Source organism: Salmo trutta, chromosome 37 (assembly GCF_901001165.1).
Source record: "Salmo trutta chromosome 37, fSalTru1.1, whole genome shotgun sequence".
Taxonomy (NCBI): Eukaryota; Metazoa; Chordata; class Actinopteri; order Salmoniformes; family Salmonidae; genus Salmo; species Salmo trutta.
The window spans coordinates 8,751,013-8,776,441 of NC_042993.1; the positions used below are offsets into that span (position 1 = coordinate 8,751,013).

The window sequence follows — 25,429 nt, forward strand, 5'->3', positions numbered from 1 at the left end:
ATACACTGTGTATTTGCACACATGAAGCGTTCACATCCATTTCTAATGTCATTCGTCCAGATTAATCAACCATTGTCAGTGATAGTTTAGAGATCATTGTAATCAATTAGCCTAAGCTTTATTTTGTTGTTTATCGTTGTCTATGTGAGCGATAAAGAGCTGGTCAAATGTAAATAGAGGATAGGATAATGTCAACACAAAATCACTCATAATCACAGTTGGAGGGAATGATTTAATGGATGTGTTACAAGACAGTAATAATGCTACAAAGGGTAAAAATGTAAATCACATGGATTAAATAACAATATATAAACACATTATTGAGTTATACAGTTGACCTACTTCAGTTATTATTATTTACTTTTACAGTGATAGATTAAAGTGATCAGTTTAACATTGACAGGTAGCACCAGTGGGAGGAGCAGAATAAATAGCTCCATATCAGTGTATATGACAGGGATAGAGGTGAATCACAGTCCAAGTAGCTCGAAAGCATCTCCCCAATCTTCTGCCTCACCAGGCTGAAAGACAAATCAGTAAATAATATTAGCCTACTAACTCAAGGGTACAGTGTGTGTGTGTGTGTGCGTGTGTGTGTCCCACCTGGAGGATGTCGTTAAGTTTCCTGGCCAGTTGAACAGAGTTCTGATGCAGTCCGTCCCAGGCCTTAAACACACGCTGTCTGCAAGCCACAAAGGTCTGCCAACAGTAGAAATAGTCTATAGGGAAGAGGCAGAATTATAATGAGAGACGTACTCACACACCCACACGCTCACACACACCCTCTCTACCTTCATAGTTCATGACAGTGATCTGCACCCCGGCTCTCTGCAGCATGCGGAGACCCTCTCTAGCACTGCTGTCCTCCGGGTCACAGAAGTAGAGCCTGGAGACGTAGATCCTGAGGCGGAGGTTGGGGGTCTGGCTGAGGAACTGGGCCAGCCTGTAGGAGCAGTCTGAGCAGGGGGACCAGGAACAGAACCAGGTGACAGAGTAACACAGTCCCACACTGTCTGGAGCTCCATAACCCCACAGGCCTGGACACAGGGCGCCTGCTTCCAGGAGGCGCAGGAACAGCAACTGGGGGGTGGAAGGAAAGAGTGTGATGGAGATGTGTGAGAAAGGGAGAGGGGTGAGGAATGAGGGAGAGATAGTGATGGAGATAGGGGAGGAAGTGAGAGGGATGAGGAATGAGGGAGAGTGAGTGATGGAGGTAGGTGAGGAATGAGGGAGAGAGAGTGATGGAGATAGTTGAGGAAGGTAGACGGGTGAGGAATGAGGGAGAGAGTGATGGATGTAGTTGAGGAAGAGAGAGAGAGAGAGGGGGGGGGGAATGATTGAGGGAGGAAGATGTAGATAGAGAGAAAGGAGAGGTAATGCATGGATAGAGAGAGTGGAGAGTAGAATGACGGGAAAGAGAGTGATGAAGACAGGGGAAGGAAAGAAAGAAAATGGAAGAGATAGGAAATATATAAAGAAGGAAAGGGGGAGAGAAACTGGAGCAAATGACAGATGATCAAATTTGTTCCATGTTTTTTACCCCTTTCGTCTGTTTCCTCCTCTCCCTCTCTCGCCTCTCCCTCTCCTCTCCTTTCCCTACTCTCTCCCCTCCCTCCTCTCCCTACACTTTCCCCTCTCTCCCTCCCTCCCTCCCTCCCTCCCTCCCTCCCTCACCTCAACATGACAGCCGGACCGGTTGCGCAGGTGTCCAAAGTCGAAGGAGAGTGAGTTTGGTCCCACCCGCCTCTTGACCACGAAGCACAGGTAGGTTTCGTGTCGGCCCTTGGCCCAGCGCATGTTCTTATAGTGGTAGATAAACTTCTTCTGGGCCAACAGAACACTGAGACACAGAAAGTAGGTTTTCACTCAAATAAGTAATAGAGATGAATGTTAAATCTATTTTCATATGAAAACTGAGGCAGGCCTATGGTGAAAAGGTGAATGGTTATAGCCACTACTATTGCTTTTCCCTTCTCTGCCCCTGTAGTCTCTTTTGTCTGGTGTGGAAAAGCCATATACTCTGGTTATGAGGACTGCACTAACTACTCAACACCTTCCTCTTCTTCTTTAACAAAACCACAGGTTTGGTTAACCATCTGTCAATGAACTGGTGTCTAACAAACTGGCCCTGGTTCTCTCAGTCTCAGTTTCAATCAGACAGCTTTCAGTGAAACTAGCGAAAGCTATTCAATACATTGTTGTCATCATCACCGAAACTTCTGATTGTGCTGCATAAGAGAAAGATGACAGGAGTGGTTTCATAATGCATCATCAATAATAAATAGGACAGCAATCACCAATTGGTAGTGATTAGCTTTAGAATATGTACTACGCCATACATTAGTTGATCCCGTCATGTGATATTATATCATATACATTTTCTCAACTCATTAAACAATGAATACAAAAAAACAGATGTGCATTTTACTCACCTGTCAAATTTGTTGATCATTTCAGAAGCCTAATTTGTCTCACACAGTCAATCAGGCGAGAGCGAGTGGTGAGATGAGTGAGAGAGGGTGGGGGGGAGGGAAGGGAAGGAGGGGACAGGGTATATATATATATATATATACCTATACGCTCAGTCAAACAGCTTGTGTAGAGAGGTGGCTCTGGTTGGATGGAGAGATTTTTCAAAACAAGAATAGGGGAGGGGTGACAACAGTACCAAAGCTAGGCCAGGGCTGTATAGATACAGTATACTACAGGACATTGTTATTCAGTATACTACAGGACATTGTTATTCAGTATACTACAGGACATTGTTATTCAGTATACTACAGGACATTGTTATTCAGTATACTACAGGACATTGTTATTCAATATACTACAGGACATTGTTATTCAGTATACTACAGGACATTGTTATTCAGTATACTACAGGACATTGTTATTCAGTATACTACAGGACATTGTTATTCAGTATACTACAGGACATTGTTATTCAATATACTACAGGACATTGTTATTCAGTATACTACAGGACATTGTTATTCAGTATACTACAGGACATTGTTATTCAGTATACTACAGGACATTGCTCTTCAGCAAACAACAATGTAGGCCTACAAACTGGGAAACTAGATAAGAAATACTAGTTATACTAGATATATATAGTCCATGAGTTGATTATGACAAATAGTAAACTGAACCAAAAATATAAACGCAACATGCAACAATTTTAAAGACTTTACTGAGTTACAGTTCATATATGTAAATCAGTCAATTGAAATAAATTCATTAGGCCCTATTCTATGGATTTCACATGACTGGGAATACAGATATGCATCTGTTGGTCACAGACACCTTAAAATAAAGGTAGGGGCGTGGATCAGAAAACCAGTTAGTATCTGGTGTGACCACCATTTGCCTCATGCAGCGCAACATATCTCCTTCACATAGAATTTATCAGGCTGTTGAAATGTCCTGTGTATACAGTTGAAACCGGCATTCATCCGTGAAGAGCACACTTCTCCAGCGTGCCAATAGCCATCGAAGGTGAGCATTTGCCCACTGAAGTCGGTTACGACACCGAACTGCAGTCAGGTCAAGACCCTGGTGAGGACAACAAGCACGCAGATGAGCTTCCCTGAGATGGTTTTTGGTTATTCTTTGTTTTGCAAACCCACAGTTTCATCTGTGGCATTATGTTGTGTGACAAAACTGAACATTTTAGAGTGGCCTTTTATTGTCCCCAGCACAAGGTGCACCTGTGTAATGATCATGCTGTTTAATCAGCTTCTTGATATGCCACACCTGTCAAGCGGATGGATTATTTTAACAAATGAGAAATGCTCACTAACAGGGATGTGAACAAATTTGTGCACAACATTTGAGATAAATAAGCTTTTTGTGCTTCTGGAACATTTCTGGGATCTTTTATTTCAGCTCATGAAACATGGGACCAACACTTTATATGTTGCATTTATGTTTTTGTTCAGTATAGTTATACTACATAGATATAGTCCATGAGTTGATTATGACTAATTAGAGGACCACAAGAAACAAATCCGTTTCACAATGCAGGAAACACAAAGCAATTACAGTGACCACACATGAGTCCAGGAGTGTTTGACGTGATTTGTAACCTTTTGATTTTCTCACATACGTCAGTAAACTCAGCCAAATGGGTGGAAATTTCCAAAGGCGCTTCGCTCGCTCCCCCAGCCAGTCACCCACCCCTCCACTCTGGTTTTCCCAGATCATAAAAAATGAAAACTTCCAGATACCTTCTCGCCTTGATGCAGACTGGGTTTACCACTCTTCCTCGTTCCCCTCCACTCCTCCCTCCTTTCCTTCCCTCCTCCCCCTCGTCACCCTTTCCAGGCCCCAGAGTTGGGGTAGACATGGGCGTCCCCCCTAATCCAGAGGCCCTGACACCTATACCTCTCATTTTAGTTTTGTGAGTGCATGTTCTTGCACGTGTCATATTTGGGTTTTACCAAAGTGTGTCAATCATAAAAACCATAGGAGCTGTGAGTGACCCCTCTCACCCCAGGCTTCCCTCTCTGCTCCACCACCGCAGTGTGTGGCTCTCTCCCCTTACCCACAGTGTGTATAACTCAGACCAACCAGCCTTTGAACCATGAGATGTTGTCATCCATCCTCCTCCATAGACGAGGGTGTGTTCACTCTCTCTCCGGCTTTGTTCTGTGCCGTGGTTCTGTCTGTTTTTGCTCCGGCCCGGTCCCGTTCACTGCAGCTGCACGCATCCTGTGCCTCTGTTTCCCATGACTCCCCACTCCCCTCACCCTCTCATGCACTCTGTGGTTTGGGGAATTCACCGTTTCCCAGGGTGGGTGTATTTGGAGCTCATCTGTACTGTGTGTGTTTGAGTGTGTGTTTGGTTGGCTTGTGGAGCCCATCTGTGTGAGTGTGTCATAATTATGATCTATACACATCATCTGGAACAGATTTATACACTCTGCCATTTACGTACCAACCACCAGGGGTGCGGTGCCCCAACATCAAGATTTACACTCATCTGCAATGTTTGTCTCTGTGTGTGTATGTGTGTATGTGTCTGTGTGTGTATGTGTCTGGGTGTGTATGTCTCTGTGTATGTGTGTGTGTGTGTGTGTGTGTGTCTGTGTGTGTATCTGTCTGTGTGTGTATGTCTCTGTGTGTGTATGTGTCTGTGTGTATGTCTCTGTGTGTGTATGTGTCTGTGTGTGTATGTCTCTGTGTGTGTATGTGTGTGAGAGAGAGAGAGTGACTCTATGTGTTGACAGCAACTAACCTTAGTAACCTTGTTGCACTATGTTTCACTGTGTAAGTGAATGTGTCTATGGAATGTTACCATTCATAACCTCCAGTCTGTTTTAAATATGATCCTGAAAACGTGTGTGTGTGTGTGTGTGTGTGTGTGTGTGTGTGTGTGTGTGTGTGTGTGTGTGTGTGTGTGTGTGTGGTTTTAAGTAAGACATATGGATTACACATCACCATCTTCCATGGTTTGTCCACAGTTTACCGAGGTCGCCTTTCAGTCACATATCAACTCAAGTGCACTGGCCCTCCTCTCGTGCACAGCCCTACTGTAACAGACAGTGTGTGTGTCAGAGTACAGTAGGTTATGGTAGACATGGCTGTGCATTTAACTCATAGTTACAGAGGGAACCAACCGGCAGCAGGATGTGCAAAGTCATACTTTCCGAACCCCCCCCCCCCCCACACACACACACACACACACACACACACACACACACACACACACACACACACACACACACACACACACACACACACACACACACACACACACACACACCGTGCAGAACCACATGACCACAGTCACAAACAGGCTTACTTTCCAGTAGCGTGAACTCACATCTGTTTCCTGACAACAATAATAGTTTCAGATGGGTTAGACTATAGAAGGCCAGCTAACAGGTGTCTGCAGCAGGGCAGAGCAGCCATGGAGAGAGAGAACCATGACTCTCAATAATAAAATGACCTCTTGCTCAACGGGAAGAATGGGGAAGACTGTTTCAAGGATAACAATTACTCCCACACTCACCATTACATCTGTCTGTCTGCACATTTCCTTCACTAATGTGCATGGCCATGGGTAGTGATAAATGTGTGAGTGGGAGTGATTTTTTATGGGGTTTTACTGTAATCCCAGCACTACAAAGAGTTGTGGCATTGTAATGTATTTATTCTGAAGATTACACATTGTTTTACTGCAGAGAAATCACTTTACGTTACCCAGAATCCTAGAGGCTTAGAGCTGAGGATTTGTTCTGGTTAAACAGTTGATGCAATCTTTGGCGGTTCTGTTTTCTTAAACTTTGTATTAGGGGAGATACTCCTCCCCCAAGACCACACACACAAACCGCTAGCTATTTCATTTCCAACACTCCAACACTGTATGTCTGTAAGAAACAGGTGACTGTAGTTATGATACGGTCTGAGGTTAGCACGGTGAGCACACGTTTAGCTAACCACGCTCTAATTCTGGTTAGGCCGAGACAGGGCTGGAGAGCAGTGTCGCTCATATCCTTCCACCCACACACAAACTGACATTCACCTGCAAACAGCACACTACACTACTGCTATAATTTACTACGAATACCATGGTGTGTAAGCTGTACCAAGCATAATATAGCTGACACTTTCCTCCTGCCATGTGACAGGTGTGCAGTGTGAGGAAGGATGTTAAGTGTCATTAAAGGGGGGGATGAGGATAGAGAGAGAGAGATGAATGAAGGAGAGCATGTGTTTTGCAGACTCATACAAAGCCACACACAGGTGCAGGTGAGGAGTGAGAGAGAAGACGGGGGAGAAAGAGAGAAAGGCGAACAGAGAAGTTCTGCAGACTCACATAACCACATACTTCCTCACACACAGTAAATGTATACTCACTGACACAGGTGTGCACACAACCCCGCGTACGCACACTTTTATTTGCAAAATCACTTATTTATAAAAATACATTTTTACAAATAAAGAGCCACATATAAACAGTATATTTTACATCGAATGAGAACTCAATGACAATTGTAAAAGCAATACATAAATAAATACATACTACAAATCAGGAGAGGAAAAAACATAATTTAAGTAAGGTTCTGTTCACTAGATTGTCCATTGTCTTCCAACATTTTAGTTAGACTCTACCCTCATTATTGCCTTGATAAGAGAGGTAGTCCACCTCTTTTCACTGTATCTCTCCTCCTCCTCTCTCTATTTCCCTTTAATATCTCTCCTCCTCCTCTCTCTATTTCCCTTTAGTATCTCTCCTCCTCCTCCTCTCTCTATTTCCCTAGAGTATCTCTCCTCCTCCTCCTCTCTCTATTTCCCTTTAGTATCTCTCCTCCTCCTCCTCTCTATTTCCCTTTAGTATCTCTCCTCCTCCTCCTCCTCTCTCTATTTCCCTAGAGTATCTCTCCTCCTCCTCCTCTCTCTATTTCCCTTTAGCATCTCTCCTCCTCCTCTCTCTATTTCCCTATAGTATCACTCCTCCTCCTCCTCTCTCTATTTCCCTAGAGTATCTCTCCTCCTCCTCCTCTCTCTATTTCCCTTTAGTATCTCTCCTCCTCTCTCTATTTCCCTATAGTATCACTCCTCCTCCTCTCTCTATTTCCCTAGAGTATCTCTCCTCCTCCTCCTCCTCTCTCTATTTCCCTTTAGTATCTCTCCTCCTCCTCCTCCTCTCTCTATTTCCCTTTAATATCTCTCCTCCTCTCTCTATTTCCCTTTAGTTTCTCTCCTCCTCCTCCTCTCTCTATTTCCCTTTAATATCTCTCCTCCTCCTCTCTCTATTTCCCTTTAGTATCACTCCTCCTCCTCCTCTCTATTTCCCTTTAGTTTCTCTCCTCCTCCTCCTCTCTCTATTTCCCTAGAGTATCTCTCCTCCTCCTCCTCTCTATTTCCCTATAGTATCTCTCCTCCTCCTCCTCTCTCTATTTCCCTTTAGTATCTCTCCTCTTCCTCCTCTCTATTTCCCTTTAGTATCTCTCCTCCTCCTCCTCTCTATTTCCCAAGAGTATCTCTCCTCCTCCTCCTCTCTCTATTTCCCTATAGTATCTCTCCTCCTCCTCTCTCTATTTCCCTATAGTATCTCTCCTCCTCCTCTTCTCTCTATTTCCCTAGAGTATCTCTCCTCCTCTTCCTCTCTCTATTTCCCTATAGTATCTCTCCTCCTCCTCCTCTCTATTTCCCTTTAGTATCTCTCCTCCTCCTCCTCTCTATTTCCCTTTAGTATCTCTCCTCCTCCTCCTCTCTCTATTTCCCTAGAGTATCTCTCCTCCTCTCTCTATTTCCCTAGAGTATCTCTCCTCCTCCTCCTCTCTATTTCCCTATAGTATCTCTCCTCCTCCTCCTCCTCTCTATTTCCCTTTAGTATCTCTCCTCCTCCTCCTCTCTCTATTTCCCTATAGTATCTCTCCTCCTCCTCCTCCTCTCTCTATTTCCCTATAGTATCTCTCCTCCTCCTCTCTCTATTTCCCTTTAGTATCTCTCCTCCTCTCTCTATTTCCCTATAGTATCTCTCCTCCTCCTCCGCTCTCTATTTCCCTTTAGTATCTCTCCTCCTCCTCCTCTCTCTATTTCCCTTTAGTATCTCTCCTCCTCCTCCGCTCTCTATTTCCCTTTAGTATCTCTCCTCCTCCTCCTCTCTCTATTTCCCTTTAGTATCTCTCCTCCTCCTCCTCCTCTCTCTATTTCCCTAGAGTATCTCTCCTCCTCCTCCTCTCTATTTCCCTTTAGTATCTCTCCTCCTCCTCCTCTCTCTATTTCCCTTTAGTATCACTCCTCCTCCTCTCTCTATTTCCCTTTAGTATCACTCCTCCTCCTCTCTCTATTTCCCTTTAGTATCTCTCCTCTTCCTCCTCTCTCTATTTCCCTAGAGTATCTCTCCTCCTCCTCCTCTCTCTATTTCCCTAGAGTATCTCTCCTCCTCCTCCTCTCTATTTCCCTTTAGTATCTCTCCTCCTCCTCCTCTCTCTATTTCCCTTTAGTATCTCTCCTCCTCCTCCTCTCTCTATTTCCCTAGAGTATCTCTCCTCCTCCTCCTCTCTCTATTTCCCTATAGTATCTCTCCTCCTCCTCCGCTCTCTATTTCCCTTTAGTATCTCTCCTCCTCCTCTCTCTATTTCCCTAGAGTATCTCTCCTCCTCCTCCTCTCTCTATTTCCCTAGAGTATCTCTCCTCCTCCTCCTCTCTCTATTTCCCTATAGTATCTCTCCTCCTCCTCCTCTCTCTATTTCCCTATAGTATCTCTCCTCCTCCTCCGCTCTCTATTTCCCTTTAGTATCTCTCCTCCTCCTCCTCTCTCTATTTCCCTAGAGTATCTCTCCTCCTCCTCCTCCTCCTCTCTCTATTTCCCTATAGTATCTCTCCTCCTCCTCTCTCTATTTCCCTTTAGTATCTCTCCTCCTCTCTCTATTTCCCTATAGTATCTCTCCTCCTCCTCCTCTCTCTATTTCCCTAGAGTATCTCTCCTCCTCCTCCTCCTCTCTCTATTTCCCTATAGTATCTCTCCTCCTCCTCTCTCTATTTCCCTTTAGTATCTCTCCTCCTCTCTCTATTTCCCTATAGTATCTCTCCTCCTCTCTCTATTTCCCTATAGTATCTCTCCTCCTCCTCCTCTATTTCCCTTTAGTATCTCTCCTCCTCCTCCTCTCTCTATTTCCCTTTAGTATCTCTCCTCCTCCTCCTCTCTCTATTTCCCTTTAGTATCTCTCCTCCTCTCTCTATTTCCCTATACTATCTCTCCTCCTCCTCTCTCTATTTCCCTTTAGTGTATCTTCTTAGTCTTATTTTCCACATTCCCTATTTTCTCATTCCCCATTGTGTCTCCTCCATCACTTGAGGTCTTTGACAAACACCTTGGTGACATGGAAGCCCAGAAATGTCCTCTCCGGCTGCTCTTCATCCTCCTCCTCTTCTTCCTCCCCATCGTAGCCCACCTCCCCCTGCAGCCTGTAGCCCAGCTTCCTGAAGAAGGCCTCTCCTACTGCAGAAGGGTAGGGGACGTGGGCATAGACCCTCCTAGCCCCCGTCTGCCTCTCCCTCTGCTCCAGACTCTGGACCAGCAGTCTGCCGAGGCCCTCCCGGCGGTACCAGCAGCCCACCACCACCCTGCAGAACCTTCTCATCCCCAGACGACAGTCACCCTCCCTGGACACACAGCCCACGATCTCCCCCTCACAGTCCACCACCCACACCTGCCCTGCTGCCTTCTCCCTCTCCACGTCTACGATCTCAGGAGACGAGTCTTTGTCCTTGTCCTCTGCCTTGGGTTTGGTCCTCCGTCTGGTCTTGCCCTTTAATGACAGATAATAATCAACTTTATTTGTGCAGCAACTCAGCCCAAAGCACGAAAAGTCCAAATCACTAAAATTATGTAGTAAAACTGAGAAATTCATGTAACATCCACAACATACAGTACCTAAAGTCAAAGAAAAGGAAACCTACTTTTGCCGGTGGGGGTTTCCCACTGATCCTGCTATAGGGGTTGGGAAGGGTCTCGTCCTGCGCCCCTCGGTAACTGCTCCCCACATAGTCCCAGTAGGGCCGGCTGGTGCCCAGCACTCCGGTGGAGCGTGGCATGGTGAACCTGAGGTAGACAATGAGCAGGAAGACAGGGATGATGAGGGCCAGGATGAAAGAGTGAAGGAAGCAGCGGAGGACAGAAGAGATGGTGGCCAGGAGTAGGAGGCAGACAGGACGAGTCAGGATGTGGAGGATCAGACGGTTTTCTGTTCCCTGACAACCCTCCTACAGAGAGAAAGAGAGGGAGGGACGAAGAGAGAGAGAGAGGGGGGGAGAAAGAGCAAGAGAGAGAGGAGAGAGAGGGGGGAGGAGAAAGATCGAGAGAGAGAGAAAGAAAGAGAGGGGGGACGTAAAGGATGGGGACAGAGAGAGAAAGGTGAGTTTGAGTGATAATCTGAAAAAGTACTCTTACAAAAAAAAGTTTCTAGAGCACCTAAGAGTGTAGAGACAGAGCATAACTCAGGCTTGAAGTGTGTGTGTGTGTGTGTGCATAACTTTAAGGATAAAACACACACCTTGATGATAGCTTTGACAGTCTCGATGTCATTCTCCCTCATCCTCCTCATTACCACCTGATCTAGCTCCAGCTTGACCATGTCTGGACTTCACACACACACAGCAACACACACACCCTCACTCACGCACACCTCATACAGCAACACACACCGGTCTGCAAATATAGAAAATCTCATGGTCACATAATACATTGCTTTGTACAGATACACTATGTGGTTGAATTTTGCATATTTGATTACATACAACACTACAATGACAATATACAGCGGAGTATTTACATTCCGGTTACCATAGTAGCTAAATGGTATAAAATCGTATTCAAGATGATGGGAATGTGGTGGGTTATATTTGATCCAGGCTATTTTGGGGTTTGATGCCATGACTCATGTAGCCTACATATATACCCGGGTTGGTCTCAATTTTGAAATAAATTGCTTCTACTTTCCAGTTTATTGAGAAGTTATTGAAAATAAATGCCCTTTTTTCAATTATTGGATTGTAATTTTTGTTTATTTCCTGAATTGACTGCCTTCATTTGACAGATACACATTGAAAACACATGACATTATAGTATGAGGGCAGACCCCTATGAAATCCCTCTATCAGAGACTATGTATGCCAGGATACAGTAGGTGGCTGCATTGTGCAACAAAGTAACAGCATAATGTTTGTTACTACAATGTAACAACCGATGCATCACACTGGCACAGGTTGATAAAATGTGTCAGTTGTGAGTGCAGTGCCGTTTCCTCCCAAAATCAAGCTAAAGAACGGGCGATTATTTGAGGGGGTCGGGAAAGGATTTGTCTATTGCATGGCCACACTGCTTCTACAAGGCTTATCAACAACAAGTCAAGAGGCTCCTTAAGAACAATGTTGGTCTTCTATGTACAATAAAATGTAGTTCGCAAATCAATAATATGAAAATTAAAAGGCAAATCAAAACACGTGTTCATATATTTTGAGCCTGTTTTAAACCCGTTGACATGTTTTAAATCCGTATATGGTGAGTGGAGAAGGATTATTCATGCGTAATGTCTAAATAAACGTCGAATCTTCTCGTTCAACCCAGCCGAACCTACATAGCCTACCTTGCAAACTTGCAGCGTTGGACCACCGCCAAATGCAGGTTAACGGATTTATATATTCGCTGTGTATTTATTCCTTCAAAACGATTTTCTTATGTTTGATTGAATGACTCGCAATACTTGCGTGGCCACCATGGCCACCTATTGCAAATGTAGTGTTACGTAGTTTTACGATAACATGTACTGTCATGAATGCTGTCTCTACGCCATTTGCATAGCGAGTACCTGCGCTGCAGAAAATTGACTAACCTGCTACGTGAACGTGGTCAGTCGCACTCGTGGAGAACCGCTATTTCCCATAATAAACGGGGATTGTCCGTTATTCTGAGCAGATCCTCTTCCTCTTTAGATAAAGGGACATATTTATATTTACGAAATAAGAAAGGTGAATTAATCAACATTCATTAAAAAATAGTAACAACTTTATTAATAATGACTATTTCCTAGTGTGAATATTTACTGTGAAACCGAGCCAATATAGCCATTATTCATCCACAAAAAAAACTCTTAGTTGTTTTATATCAACACTGTCAACATGACAGTATAATTGAAACTCATAAGTCATTTGTTGAGGTCCCTCTTCATTAACAGTCAGTGAATGTAACTCTTCGTGTTTCTGGCACCTTGGTATTATTTCCTACAGTACTTTCTATAGTCTCTTTCTGAACGACCATACTCTCCTTTAGTTCAGTAGCTGGAAAAGGCCTCCACATCAAAAACACACTCACACACATTGTGCGCACGCATATGTACATTCATGTGTGCACACCCATGCACACGCCTTCACACACACATTTCCTAACAGTGGTTGTTTGGTTTAGGTTTAAGAGAACTGAGAGTTAGGTGTAGGGCCATTCGTAGCTGTGTTTTCTCCTTCATTCGCTCCAGTCTCTATTTCAATGCATTCCGCTGAGTTCCTGTCTTTTTCTGGCCTCTCAGTTATTCCACTCCCTCCTTTTGCTTCACTCCTCTCTACAGTTACTCCTCCTTCCCCTCTGTCCATCCCTTCTCTTAGACTGCTGGTGCTAACCTCAATTATGACGATCCCCTCTCCTTCCTCCAGCTGAAAGATGCCCTCCATTGGCCCCCTGCCCTCCCCTACTGCCCCCCCTGCCCCGCTGTAACTGCCCCCTTCTCCCTCCCCACCCCCTTCACCTTGGATCAGGGCTATCATCTGCACACTCTCTCCAGACCCCTGGCCCACCATCTTGTTCTCATCCCCCAGCTCAAACACCACCTCCTGCCCATTCAGAGGCATTAAGGCCTGGGGAGGCGGGCAGGAAAGTTCCAGGCTGTTGCTGGGGCCTTCTGGATAGCCACGATCAGAAGTGGTCCGTTCTTCGCTCTGCGGCTCTGTTTGGAAATGAAGCACAAAGGACTCTCCCTCGCCACCATCCTCCCCTACACGTCTTTCTCCTTCCCTCACTCCTCCCCATTCCTGCAGCAGGTTCAGTGACACCAGGCCTCCTTTCTCCTTCCCTCCCTCTCTCTCTCCTTCTCTCTCTCCCTCAGTCTGAAAGCGCAGCACGTATGACTCCCCATCCCCCTCTCTGCCTATTCCTCCTTGCCCCCCCTCCCCGGACCCCTCCCCTTCAAACTGCAACACGTAGGACCCTCCTCCATCTCCTCCTATCTTTACCTCTTCCTTCTTCCCTCCTTCTTTCTGGAAGCAGAGGACATACTGGTCCCCTCTCATGTCCTGCTCAGTGGACTCGCCCAACTCTGGGGCGGTTTGGGGTTCCCCAACCCAGGTCACAGGGTCAGAGGGCAGGGAGGCCGGGGTAACCATGGTAACTGAGTTAACTGTGGCAACCTTTAGGGGTCCTGAGGTAACAGTGGCAGAGGTAGAGGAGGAGGGGGTAGAAACAGAGACAGAGGCTGTTGGTGGTGAGAAAGGACTTTGTGACTTGGCGGGTAAAGACGATGGCAATGATGATGTCATAGTGTTGGCAGCAGTAACAGTAGCTGGAGTGACACTAGTTACATTACAGCTAGACACAGGTATTACATCCCCCGACTGACTGACGGGGGCTGTTGTCATGGTGACAGAGGTGGTTGTCGTAGCAACATAGGTGGTATTATTCCGACCTACAGCGGCTTTGGGTTTCCGTCCTCTCCTGGACCTGGCTGTCCGGGTACTTTTCCCTAAAATGGGCTTGTTCAGCATAGAGTTCAGGGAGGGAGTTGTTGTCTTAGCAATGGGAGGGTTGTTTACATTGTTGTTGTTGGTGGTGATGATGAACCTGGGCTGGAAATGTTGCATCTGGGTTTGGGCAGGGTTTAGAACTGTCTGGACCAATGGTAGGCCCTGGGACTCCAGGGTGGGCTGGGGATTGGTCGCTGTGGTGGGGACGAGAATCAGGCTGGGCTGGCTCCCATTGGTGGAGGGGCACTGTAGGAGGATGTACTGTGTCTGGGGGGGAGGCGGAGGGGGAGGAGGGGGGGCGGGGGCAGACAGGGGGATGAGCTGAAGCCCATTTGCTGTCTGGATCATGAAGTAGTTCTGGGAGGTATTGGGGGGAATGTCCAGCGCCGGCTGAGACACGATCAGAGACCCAGAGTTCCCTGTGGTCTCTAGGGTGATGGGGTTTAGTAAGGTGGTGGTGGTTGTCACCCCTCCACCCCCTTTACCTGCCCTGCCCCCCTCCTTCCCCCCCACCCCAGCGTCCCCGGCCACAGCCCCGTTCCCATGGGTCCTCATGTGCCTCTGCAAGTAGGACTGCATGACAAACTCCTTCCCACAGAAGGGACACTTGTAGTCCTTCCTGGAGGAGTGAGTTCTCAGGTGGAGCTGGAGATTGGAGGAGTGGGTGAAGCTCTTGTGACACTGGGCACACTGGAAGGGCCGCTCGCCTGAGTGGGTGCGTTCGTGCTGTTGGAGAGAGAGGAGGGTAGGGAGGATGAGAGAAAGATAAAGAGAGAGGAGAAAATGTTTGTGACAGAGCGATACAGTGCATTCGGAAAGTATTCAGACCCCTTGACATTTTCCAAATTTTGTTCTAAAATGGATTCAATTATTTTTTTTTCATGATCAATCTCCATACAATATCCCATAATGACAAAGCAAAAACTGTTTTTTTGGAAATGTGTGCAAATTTATAATTGAAATATCACCTTTACATACAGTTGAAGTCGGAAGTTTATAAACGTGATTTTAAAGGTATTTGTCTATGGTGTATTTCCAAAGTCTTGACATTTAATCCAATTAGAAATTCCCTGTCTTAGGTCAGTTAGGATCACCACTTTATTTTAAGAATGTGAAATGTCAGAATAATAGTAGAGAGAATGATTTATTTCAGCTTTTATTTCTTTCATCACATTCCCAGTGGGTCAGAAGTTTACATACACTCAATTAGTATTTGGTAGCATTGCCTTTAAATTGTTTAACTTTGGTCAAACGTTTTGGGTAGCCTTCCACAAGCTTCCCACAATAAGTTGGGTGAATTTTGTCCCATTCCTCCTGACAGAGCTGATGTAACTGAGTCAGGTTTGTAGGCCTCCTTGCTCGCACAGGCTTTTTCTGTTCTGCCCATTCTGCCCACATATTTTCTATAGGATTGAGGTCAGGGCTTTGTGATGGCCACTCCAATACATTGACTTTGTTGTCCTTAAGCCATTTTGCCACAACTTTGGAAGTATACTTGGGGTCATTGTCCATTTGGAAGACCCATTTGCGACCAAGCTTTAACTTTCTGACTGATGTCTTGAGATGTTGCTTCAATATATCCACATAATATTCCTGCCTCATGATGCCATCTATTTTGTGAATTGCTCCAGTCCGTCCTGCAGCAAAGTACCCCCACAACATGATGCTGCCACCCCCGTACTTCATGGTTGAGATGGTGTTCTTTGGCTTGCAAGCCTCCCCCTTTTCCTCCAAACATAACAATGGTCATTATGGCCAAACAGTTCTATTTCTGTTTCATCAGACCAGAAGACATTTCTCCAAAAAGTACAATCTTTGTCCCCATGTGCAGTTGCAAACCGTCTGGCTTTTTTATGGCGGTTTTGGAGCAGTGGCTTCTTCCTTGCTGAGCAGCCTTTCAGGTTAGGTCAATATTGGACTCGTTTTACTGTGGATATAGATACTTTTGTACTTGTTTCCTCCAGCATCTGTACGTTCATCTCTTGGAGACAGAACGCGTCTCCTTCCTGAGTGGTATGACGGCTGCGTGGTCCCATGGTGTTTGTACTTGTGTACTATTGTTTGTACAGATGAACGTGGTACCTTCAGGCGTTTGGAAATTGCTCCCAAGAATGAACCAGACTTGTGGAGGTCTACAACTTTTTTTCCTGAGGTCTTGGCTGATTTATTTTGATTTTCCCATGATGTCAAGCAAAGAGGCACTGAGTTTGAAGGTAGGCATTGAAATACATCCACAGGTACACCTCCAATTGATTCAAATGATGTCAATTAGCCTATCAGAAGCTTCTAAAGCCATGACATCCTTTTCGGGAATTTTCCAAGCGGTTTAAAGGCACAGTCAACTTAGTTTATGTAAACTTCTGACCCACTGGAATTGTGATACAGTGAATTATAAGTGAAATAATCTGTCTGTAAACAATTGTTGGAAAAATGACTTGTATCATGCACAAAGTAGATGTCCTAACCAACTTGCCAAAGCTATAGTTTGTTAACAAGACATTTGTGGAGTGGTTGAAAAATGAGTTTTAATGACTCCAACCTAAGTATGTAAACTTCCGACTTCAATTGTAAGTATTCAGACTAGAGGTCGACCGATTATGATTTTTCAACACCGATACCGATTATTGGAGGACCAAAAAATGCCGATACCGATTAAAATCGGCCAATTTTTAATTTTTTTATTTGTAATAATGACAATTACAACAATACTGAATGAACACTTATTTTAACTTAATATAATACATCAATAAAATCAATTTAGCCTCAAATAAATAATGAAACATGTTCAATTTGGTTTACATAATGCAAAACAAAGTGTTGGAGAAGAAAGTAAAAGTGCAATATGTGCCATGTAAGAAAGCTAACGTTTAAGTGCCTTGCTCAGAACATGAGAACATATGAAAGCTGGTGGTTCCTTTTAACATGAGTCTTCAATATTCCCAGGTAAGAAGTTTTAGGTTGTAGTTATTATAGGAATTATAGGACTATTTCTCTCTATACGATTTGTCTTTCATATACCTTTGACTATTGGATGTTCTTATAGGCACTTTAGTATTGCCAGTGTAACAGTATAGCTTCCGTCCCTCTCCTCACTCATACCTGGGCTTGAACCAGGAACACATCGACAACAGCCACCCTCGAAGCAGCGTTACCCATGCAGAGCAAGGGGAACAACTACTCCAAGTCTCAGAGTGAGTGACGTTTGAAACGCTAACTAGCTAGACATTTCACATCGGTTACACCAGCCTAATCTTGGGAGTTGATAGGCTTGAAGGGGTGGGTATAACTTTGTATGCGTTGGTTTTTGGCAACCTTGTGATTTACGAGTTTTTGGAATAGATTCCTGTTGGAACGTTCCACAAATTATATTAAATTATAGTTGATAGGCTTGAAGTCATAAACAGTGCAATGCTTGAAGCACAGCGAAGAGCTGCTGGAAAAACGCACGAAAGTGCTGTTTGAATGAATGCTTACGAGCTTGCTGGTGCCTACCACCGCTCAGTCAGACTGCTCTATCAAATCATAGACTTAATTATAATATAATAAACACACAGAAATACGAGCCTTAGGTCATTAATATGGTCGAATCCGGAAACTATCATCTCGTTTTTTCTTTCAGTGAAATACGGAACCGTTCCGTATTTTATCTAACGGGTGGCATCCCTAAGTCTAAATATTCCTGTTACATTGCACAACCTTCAATGTTATGTCATAATTATGTAAATTAGTTCGCAACGAGCCAGGCGGCCCAAACTGTTGCATATACCCTGACTGCGTGCAATGAACGCAAGAGAAGTGACACAATTTCATGTTAGCAGACAATATTAAGTAAATATACAGGTTTAAAAATATATACTTGTGTATTGATTTTAAAGAAAGGCATTGATGTTTATGGTTTGGTACATTGGTGCAACGACAGTGCTTTTTTCGCTAATGCGCTTGTTAAATCAACACCCGTTTGTCGAAGTAGGCTGTGATTCAATGAGAAATTAACAGGCACCGCATCGATTATATGCAATGCAGGACATGTTAGATAAACTAGTAATATCATCAACCATGTGTAGTTAACTAGTGATTATGTTAAGATTGATTGTTTTTTATAAGATAAGTTTAATGCTAGCTAGCAACTTACCTTGGCTTCTTGCTGCCCTCGCGTTACAGGTAGTCAGCCTGCCATGCATGCTCCTCGTGGAGTGCAATGTAAGGCAGGTGGTTAGAGCGTTGGACTAGTAACCGGAAGGTTGCAAAAACGAATCCCCCCTGAACAAGGCAGTTAACCCCCGTTTCTAGGCTGTCATTGAAAATAAGAATGTGTTCTTAATCTGACTTGCCTAGTTAAATAAAGGTGTACATTTTTTTTTTTTAAATATACAAATTAAAAAATTAAAACTAAAATAATAATAATAATAATTTGGCAAATCGGTGGCCAAAAATACCGATTACCCGATTGTTATGAAAACTTGAAATCAGCCATTCCGATTAATCGGTCGACCTCTAATTCAGACCCTTTACTCAGTACTTTGTAGAAGCACCTTTGGCACCGATTACAGCTTTGAGTCTTCTTGGGTATGACGCTACAAGTTTGACACTCCTGTATTTGGGGAGTTTCTCCCATTCTTCTCTGCAGATCCTCTCATGCTCTGTCAGGTTGGATGGGGAGCGTTTCTGCAAAGCTATTTTCAGGTCTCTCCATAGATGTTAGATTGGGTTCAAGTCTGGGTTGAATGCTGGGACATTCAAAGACTTGTCCCAAAGCCACTCCTGCCTTGTCTTGGCTGTGTGTCTAGGGTCGTTGTCCTGTTGGAAGGTGAACCTGCACCTCAGTCTGAGGTCCTGAGCACTTTGGAGCAGGTTTTCATCAAGGACCTCTCTGTACTTTGCTCCGTTCATCTTTCCCTCGATCCTGACTAGTCTCCCAGTCCCTGCTGCATGATGCTGATCCCCAAAGATCCCCACAGCATGATGATGCCACCACCATGCTTCACCATAGGGATGGTGCTTGGCATCCAATCTTGGTTTCATCAGACCAGAGAATCTTGTCTCTCATGGCCTGAGAGTATTTAGGTGCCTTTTGGCAAACTCCAAGCGGGCTGTCATGTGCCTTTTACTGAGGAGTGGCTTCTGTCTGGCCAGTCTACCATAAAGGCCTGATTGGTGGAGTGCTGAAGAGATGGTTGTCCTTCTAGAAGGTTTCTTCCATCTCCACAGAGGAACTCAGGACTTCTGTCAGAGTGACCATCAGATTCCTGGTCACCTCCCTGACAAAGGCCCTTCTCCCCCGTTTGCTCAGTTTGGCCGGGCGGCCAGCTCTAGGAAGAGTCTTGGTGGTTCCAAACTTCTTCCATTTAAGAATGATGGAGGCCACCGTGTTCTTGGGGACCTTCAATGCTGCAGACATTTTTTGGTACCCTTCCCCAGATCTGTGCCTCGACACAATCCTGTCTTTGGGCTCTATGGGCAATTCCTTCGACCTCATGGCTTGGTTTTTGCTCTGACATGCACTGTCAACTGTGGGCCCTTATATAGACAGTTGTGTGCCTTTCCAAATCATGTCCAATCAATTGAATCTACCACACGTGGACTCCAATCAAGTTGTAGAAACATCTCAAAGATGATCAATGGAAACTGGATGCACCAAGCTCAATTTCAAATCTCATAGCGAAGGGTCTGAATACTTATGTAAATGTCATATCATTTATTTTATTTTTGAATAAATTAGCAAAAATTTCTAAAAACCTGTTTTTGCTTTGTCATTATGGGGTATTGTGTGTAGATGTATTGTGTGTATTGTGTGAAAATGTAATTTAATGCATTTTAGAATAAGCCTGTAATGTGACAAAATGTGGGAAAAAAAATCAAGGAGTCTGAATACTTTACGAATGCACTGTGTATATATATATATATATATATATATAGAGAGAGAGATGGAGCGAAGGAGCAAGTGTACACAATATCATAAGAATCCTAGCATCAGCCATAGCAGAGCTATCTGTGCTGACCTGTTTGAGGTTGGAGGTCTGTGAGAAGGACTTGGAGCAGATGGGACAGATGTGAGGGCGCAGGCCAGAGTGGAGCTGACTGTGTCTCCTCAGGCAGCTGCTGTTTTTGAAGGACTTGCCACACTCCTGACACACATAGGGCCGCTCACCCGTGTGCTGGCGCAGGTGGTACTGGTAGTGGGAGCTCCACTTGAAGGTGAGCGGGCAGTAGGGGCACTGGAACGCTCGCACACCTGTATGCACCTGGAGAAGATGGAGGGGGGGGGGGGGGGGGGTCAGTCAGAAAATAACTGAATATGGCCTGGATTCTTCTGAAAGTACAGGTACATTCAAGTTTGAACAAGAAAAGCAGGTCATAAACTGCTATAATGCAGCAGTGCCGCTGTTCCACACATTGTGACAAATGCCATAAGCTGCGTTTAGACAGGCTCCCAATTCTGACCTTTTTTTTCCTCACTAATTGGTCTTTGGACCAATCACATCAGATCTTTTCACATCAGATATTTTTCAAGGCTGATCTGATTGGTCAAAAGACCAATTAGTGAAAAAAAGATCAGAATTGGGCTGCCTGTCTAAACGCAGCCTTAGTGAGATAGAAATGGACGCATGCGTCTTACCCTCTGGTGTATGGAGAGCAGTGAGGACCTCTTGAAGCTCTTGCCACACTCTGTGCAGCGGTAGGGTCTCTCTCCTGTGTGGTCTCTCATGTGGTACCTCAGACCCGACGAGCCCTTGAAGGCCTTCCCACACTCAGAGCAACGGTACGGCCTCTCTGTACCGTACCCACAGGGACAGGGAGAGAGAGAATGTTATATAGATTTTTTTTCACACATGAATTCTACAGGTAATCTCATGAGCAGCAGTAGGTTCGGCTCTGTTACTGTCAAGGTATCTCACTTTAAAAGTATTTTCTATCAAAATGCCAAAAGAAAATTACTAACTCACCGTTGTTCCCCCCAGCAGTCTTACTAGCTGCTCCTCTCCTCTGGCCCTTGACCACTGCTCTGGTGGATGTCTTGACCACCTCCCTGTCCCCCTTCTCGGTCACAGCCACCAGGCTGACGTGGATGTCCCCCTGGGTGTCCTGGTGCTGGTCCCCCTGGCTGGGGGAGGAGGGCAGGGGCAGGGAAAGGGACAGGGACGCGGGGCAGACGATCTCCGCCTCAGCCTCGGCTAGGAGGCGCTGCTCGGGGGTGTGGGAGTGCTGGTGGGTGAGCAGGGAAGAGAGGAGGGTGAAGGAGCGGTCGCATGCAGAGCAGCTGAACTGGGAGCGAGACTGGGAGGGAGAGAGGGAGTGGACCTGGAGAGGGAGCAGAGGGAGAGAAGAAGATATGGGAAGAGAGAGGGTCATCAAAACTGACTATTTATAGATCAGATAACGTCAGCTTTACTGACACCAAGGAGTAGATCAGTTCAGACTAATCAAAGTGTAGATTACATCACACATTCCAGAGTTCCAACTTGTAATACGGCTGGAGGGGCTTTCTACTAATGCATTCAATGGTAATGTCTGTGAAAGGCATACCGCCGGGAGCTGCATGTGGATTTGACAGCTCTCAAACAAAAGCAATGATACTCTATGCAATTGTCATTTATCGCAGGCTAATGCTTAACTGATTGAATCTAGGAACAAGTTAGACGACGTAGAAACAGACTGGCATCCAGGACAGAGACCTTATGACACAGTAGTGAGGATGTGCAGCCCATCAGCTGATTGGTACCTGTGCCAGGTGTCTGTTGAGCCCTCCGCTGGTCTTGAAGCTCTTCCCACAGTAGGCACACTCTGTGCCCGTCCCTGGACCTGTGGTGTTACCCCCTGTCTCCACGCTGTCTGTGGGGATCTGAGCCCCCACTGTGAAGCTCTGCAGCAGGTCAAACTGGGCCTGAGTAGTCCCCATATTCTGACATGGGACAAAACACTATTAGACCAGAGTCACTGCACTACAGCATCAACATCACAGCAGTCATATTAGCTGAGATATTGACCTAGAGGGTAGAGTAAGAAACCAAATATTGATCATGAATGGAAGAATCTGGTGTGACCCTAAAACAGAGCCTTAGGGGTAACCTCTCCAGGCTGAGACAGAGTCCTACTACTCACCCCTCCGTCCACTCCCCCGGTGAGTCCCAGTAGTTCAGCCGTAGTGTGTCCGTTCTCTGCTGCTGCCGTCGTCTCCACCACCTCCTCAAAGTCAGCCAGCAGATGCCCCACCCCTCCCTCTCCCCCCTCCCCCACCCCGCTGCTCCCCTCCTCCCCGGGGCCCAGGTGCATGGCCTGGTGGTCCTCTAGCTCTGTCCGTGTGCTGAATGTCTGACTACAGCTGCCACAGCTGTACAGCAGCACGCTGGCGCCCGACTCCGTGCTCACGTGCACTTCTGTCCCGATGGCCCTGGATGTGCACACTCCCCCCTGGGAGGGGGTGAGGGTGAGATGGGGCAGGAGGGTCTGGTGACCTGACGATAGGAACACCTCCCCGACCCCCACCCCCACCGTGGCCTCCTGGCTCACAAAGCCCATGTCCGTCAACATTTGTGATGTCACGTCCTCCCCCACTATCACCTCTCGTATCTCATCCCCCATGTTGCCTCCCCCTGTCTCCCCCCCCTTTCCTTCACCAGTGTGACTTTGAGAATTCTGGTGCAGGGCCAGATTGGATGAGTGTGTGAAACTGCGTCCACACTCTCCACAGATGTAGGGCCTCTCTCCTGTGTGGATTCTCATGTGCTGTCTGAGGTTGGTGGACTGGGTGAAGGCCTTGGTACACACGGTGCACACGTAGGGTTTCAGACCCAGGTGCACGTTCTTGTGTCGGCGCAGGCTGCTGGAGTTCTTGAAGGCCTTGGGGCAGCTGTCGCAGGGGTAGGGGCACTCGCCCGTGTGCTGGCGCAGGTGGTACTGGTAGTGGGAGCTCCACTTGAAGGTGAGCGGGCAGTAGGGGCACTGGAAGGTCCGCAGGCCTGTGTGGACGCTACGATGGACCTGGAAACATGCACAAGAGAGAGGAGGACGTCCGTGACTGGTCCCTTAACCCCAAAAAGAGCCTTTTACTACTGTAACATTCTACTTTTTTTCAACATTCAACAAAAGTTTAAACACATTTTTACCACAAAATGGGGGAACGACTACTGGCCAGTGTTTCTCACCTGGAGCAGAGAGGAGCGTTTGAAAGCTTTGTCACAGTCGTCACACTTATAGGGCTTCTCCCCTGAATGAGACCTGCACAGAAAAAACAAACATGAAAACAATCTAATGACCCTTCAACGGATCTACAGGACATCATACCGGCTACAGAAAGAATTCCTGCTTGTATTGATTATTCCACTAGTTTCCCACGGCCCTAAAGAGACTCACATTATATTGCTCACGTCACCTTTCCCTCATTTGGATTATTGTGAGAGAACTAAACAGATGAAAACAGATGGACACAAGGAGAACAATACTCTTCATAAAGTGAGATGCATGTTATAAGCTGCAAGCATTTCTATTGCTAACTTTCACTGTGTCACTCCCCCCCTGTCTCCCTCCCTGCAGTACCTCTGGTGGTAGAGGAGTGCGGAGGAGCCCTTGAAGGCCTTGGGGCAGAGGTTACAGCGGTAGGGTCTCTCGTTGTTGTGGCTGCGCTGGTGGTGGGCCAGCCTTGAAGACCACTTGAAGCTCTTGCCACAGTCCAGGCACTGGAACGGGTGCTCAGGGTGCTCCTGGAGATGGGGCGCAGCCAGGACCGATGATGTCACCATCTGCACCCCTACCCCGGTCAGCACTATATCCTCACCCCCCTCCACCATCCCTTTCTCCCCATCCGCTTCTTCCCCCCTTTCCCTGTCCTCCTCCCCTTCTCCTGATCCCTGCAGCGATGGGAAGGGAGAGAGGGAGGAGGACGGTTCAGGGGGTAATAGTTCTGCTTGGACCACTAGAGTGGCCACTGAGTTTGCCATGTTGAGGCAAGACAGGATTAGGGAATAACAGGTTGTATGTTTGGTATTAATGTAGGTGTGTGTATTAGTGTTGGTGGAGCTGTGTCTCTTCTTTCCCGGTTTCATTCATTGCTGGTGGAAAGGTTCCTTCAGCTGATGTGGCTCTGTTCCTCAGTGTGTGGAAACAACAGCTGAGCTGATGTAGTGGGTGGTCTCCTTTCTTAAGAGTAGGACTGTGAAATAAAATAAAACACAAAGTATTGATCAATGACACAAGGTCCAGGAACTAACACCAAAGCAACATTAACTATTGATCTCTATCTACAATTATTCAAACATCTACAAATAATAGTCGGCCAAAAGACTGACTCGCCTATCCCTTTAAATCCCACCTCCTCCCATCCCTCCCTCCTTCTCCTCTTCTTCTTCTTTCTCCCCTCCCTCCTCGTCTTTCTGTTTATACGCGTCTGTTCCTGATGAGCGTGTGCGAAAAAGCTCGGTTTCTCCAAGCTAAAAGGCAGAAAACACAAATGCTACCTACCCTATGATGTAAACTATAAGCAGAAAATGTTACAGATGCCGCCTTCAATGCCTCCTCTGCAACTGGCCTGCGAATCTATAAGCCTTCGTCCGTGCGCATTCTTCGCTATATAATGTTTGATAGGAATGGTGCATTAGTAATATTGCAACTAATTACTCACCTAGTATCATTAACTCATGGTTAATGCTTTTGTTGATATTGTGAAAAGGGATTGAGACTCGCAGTGCTACTCCATACAACCTTAACAATAAACCTGAGCACAAACTAACTAGCTAGCTAGCAGTCACCCACCCGCTGCCGCCTCCCAACAACGACGATCGCTATAGGCTGGGTCTAGCCCCGAATGCACCACTGCCATTGGGTAAGAGTTTCAACAGTCAACTCTTATCTCTAGATCTGTTTAAAAATATATAATAATGTACTAATTTGTGATTTAGTACTTGAATTCACACATTGTTTGAATGTTAACCCCAAATATAAAAAATCTTATTATAGGTTAATTGGAAACAGGCTTATGAACTCTGTGCTTGCTGCAGTGCCCGATGGTTAATGCAGTTTTTGGTAGAATGTAGGAAAGGCCCTGTAGTGTGTGATGATGGACGAGACACAGGAGGATGGTGAATAAGGGAGGGAAAGAAAAAGAAAGAGCATGATGTCTAGGCCTACCTAATATTGAAAATATGACAAAGTAACATGAAAAGCCCATCTCATTGTGCATGTTCTTTAT

The 25,429-nt window shown here is 45.8% G+C and overlaps 3 protein-coding genes and 1 long non-coding RNA gene across 4 annotated transcripts; all 4 read right to left on the reverse strand.

Moving 5' to 3' along the window:
- Positions 1–212: 212 nt before the first annotated feature.
- Positions 213–2,516, reverse strand: LOC115176836 (single-stranded DNA cytosine deaminase-like). The gene is made up of 5 exons (XM_029737163.1): positions 2,433–2,516; positions 1,675–1,840; positions 792–1,080; positions 604–719; positions 213–521 (listed from the first exon to the last, which is right to left on the reverse strand). The coding sequence occupies exons 1-5, from the start codon at positions 2,450–2,452 to the stop codon at positions 471–473; spliced, it is 642 nt and encodes a 213-aa protein (XP_029593023.1). The 5' UTR covers positions 2,453–2,516; the 3' UTR covers positions 213–470.
- A 7,226-nt stretch (positions 2,517–9,742) lies between these two features.
- Positions 9,743–13,185, reverse strand: LOC115177020 (N-acetyltransferase 14-like). Its single transcript, XM_029737466.1, has 4 exons — positions 12,105–13,185; positions 11,013–11,167; positions 10,420–10,722; positions 9,743–10,268 (listed from the first exon to the last, which is right to left on the reverse strand). Exons 2-4 carry the CDS (start codon positions 11,091–11,093, stop codon positions 9,807–9,809), a joined length of 846 nt encoding a protein of 281 aa, XP_029593326.1. The 5' UTR covers positions 11,094–11,167; positions 12,105–13,185; the 3' UTR covers positions 9,743–9,806.
- Positions 12,925–24,044, reverse strand: LOC115176454 (zinc finger protein 62-like). The gene is made up of 8 exons (XM_029736497.1): positions 23,782–24,044; positions 23,391–23,463; positions 22,348–23,226; positions 21,968–22,147; positions 21,192–21,546; positions 20,864–21,018; positions 20,247–20,489; positions 12,925–14,973 (listed from the first exon to the last, which is right to left on the reverse strand). Exons 1-8 carry the CDS (start codon positions 24,030–24,032, stop codon positions 12,925–12,927), a joined length of 4,185 nt encoding a protein of 1,394 aa, XP_029592357.1. The 5' UTR covers positions 24,033–24,044.
- A 242-nt stretch (positions 24,045–24,286) lies between these two features.
- Positions 24,287–25,002, reverse strand: LOC115176799 (uncharacterized). Its single transcript, XR_003872284.1, has 2 exons — positions 24,863–25,002; positions 24,287–24,394 (listed from the first exon to the last, which is right to left on the reverse strand). It is a non-coding gene; the product is annotated as an uncharacterized LOC115176799 (long non-coding RNA).
- Between the last annotated feature and the right edge of the window lie 427 nt (positions 25,003–25,429).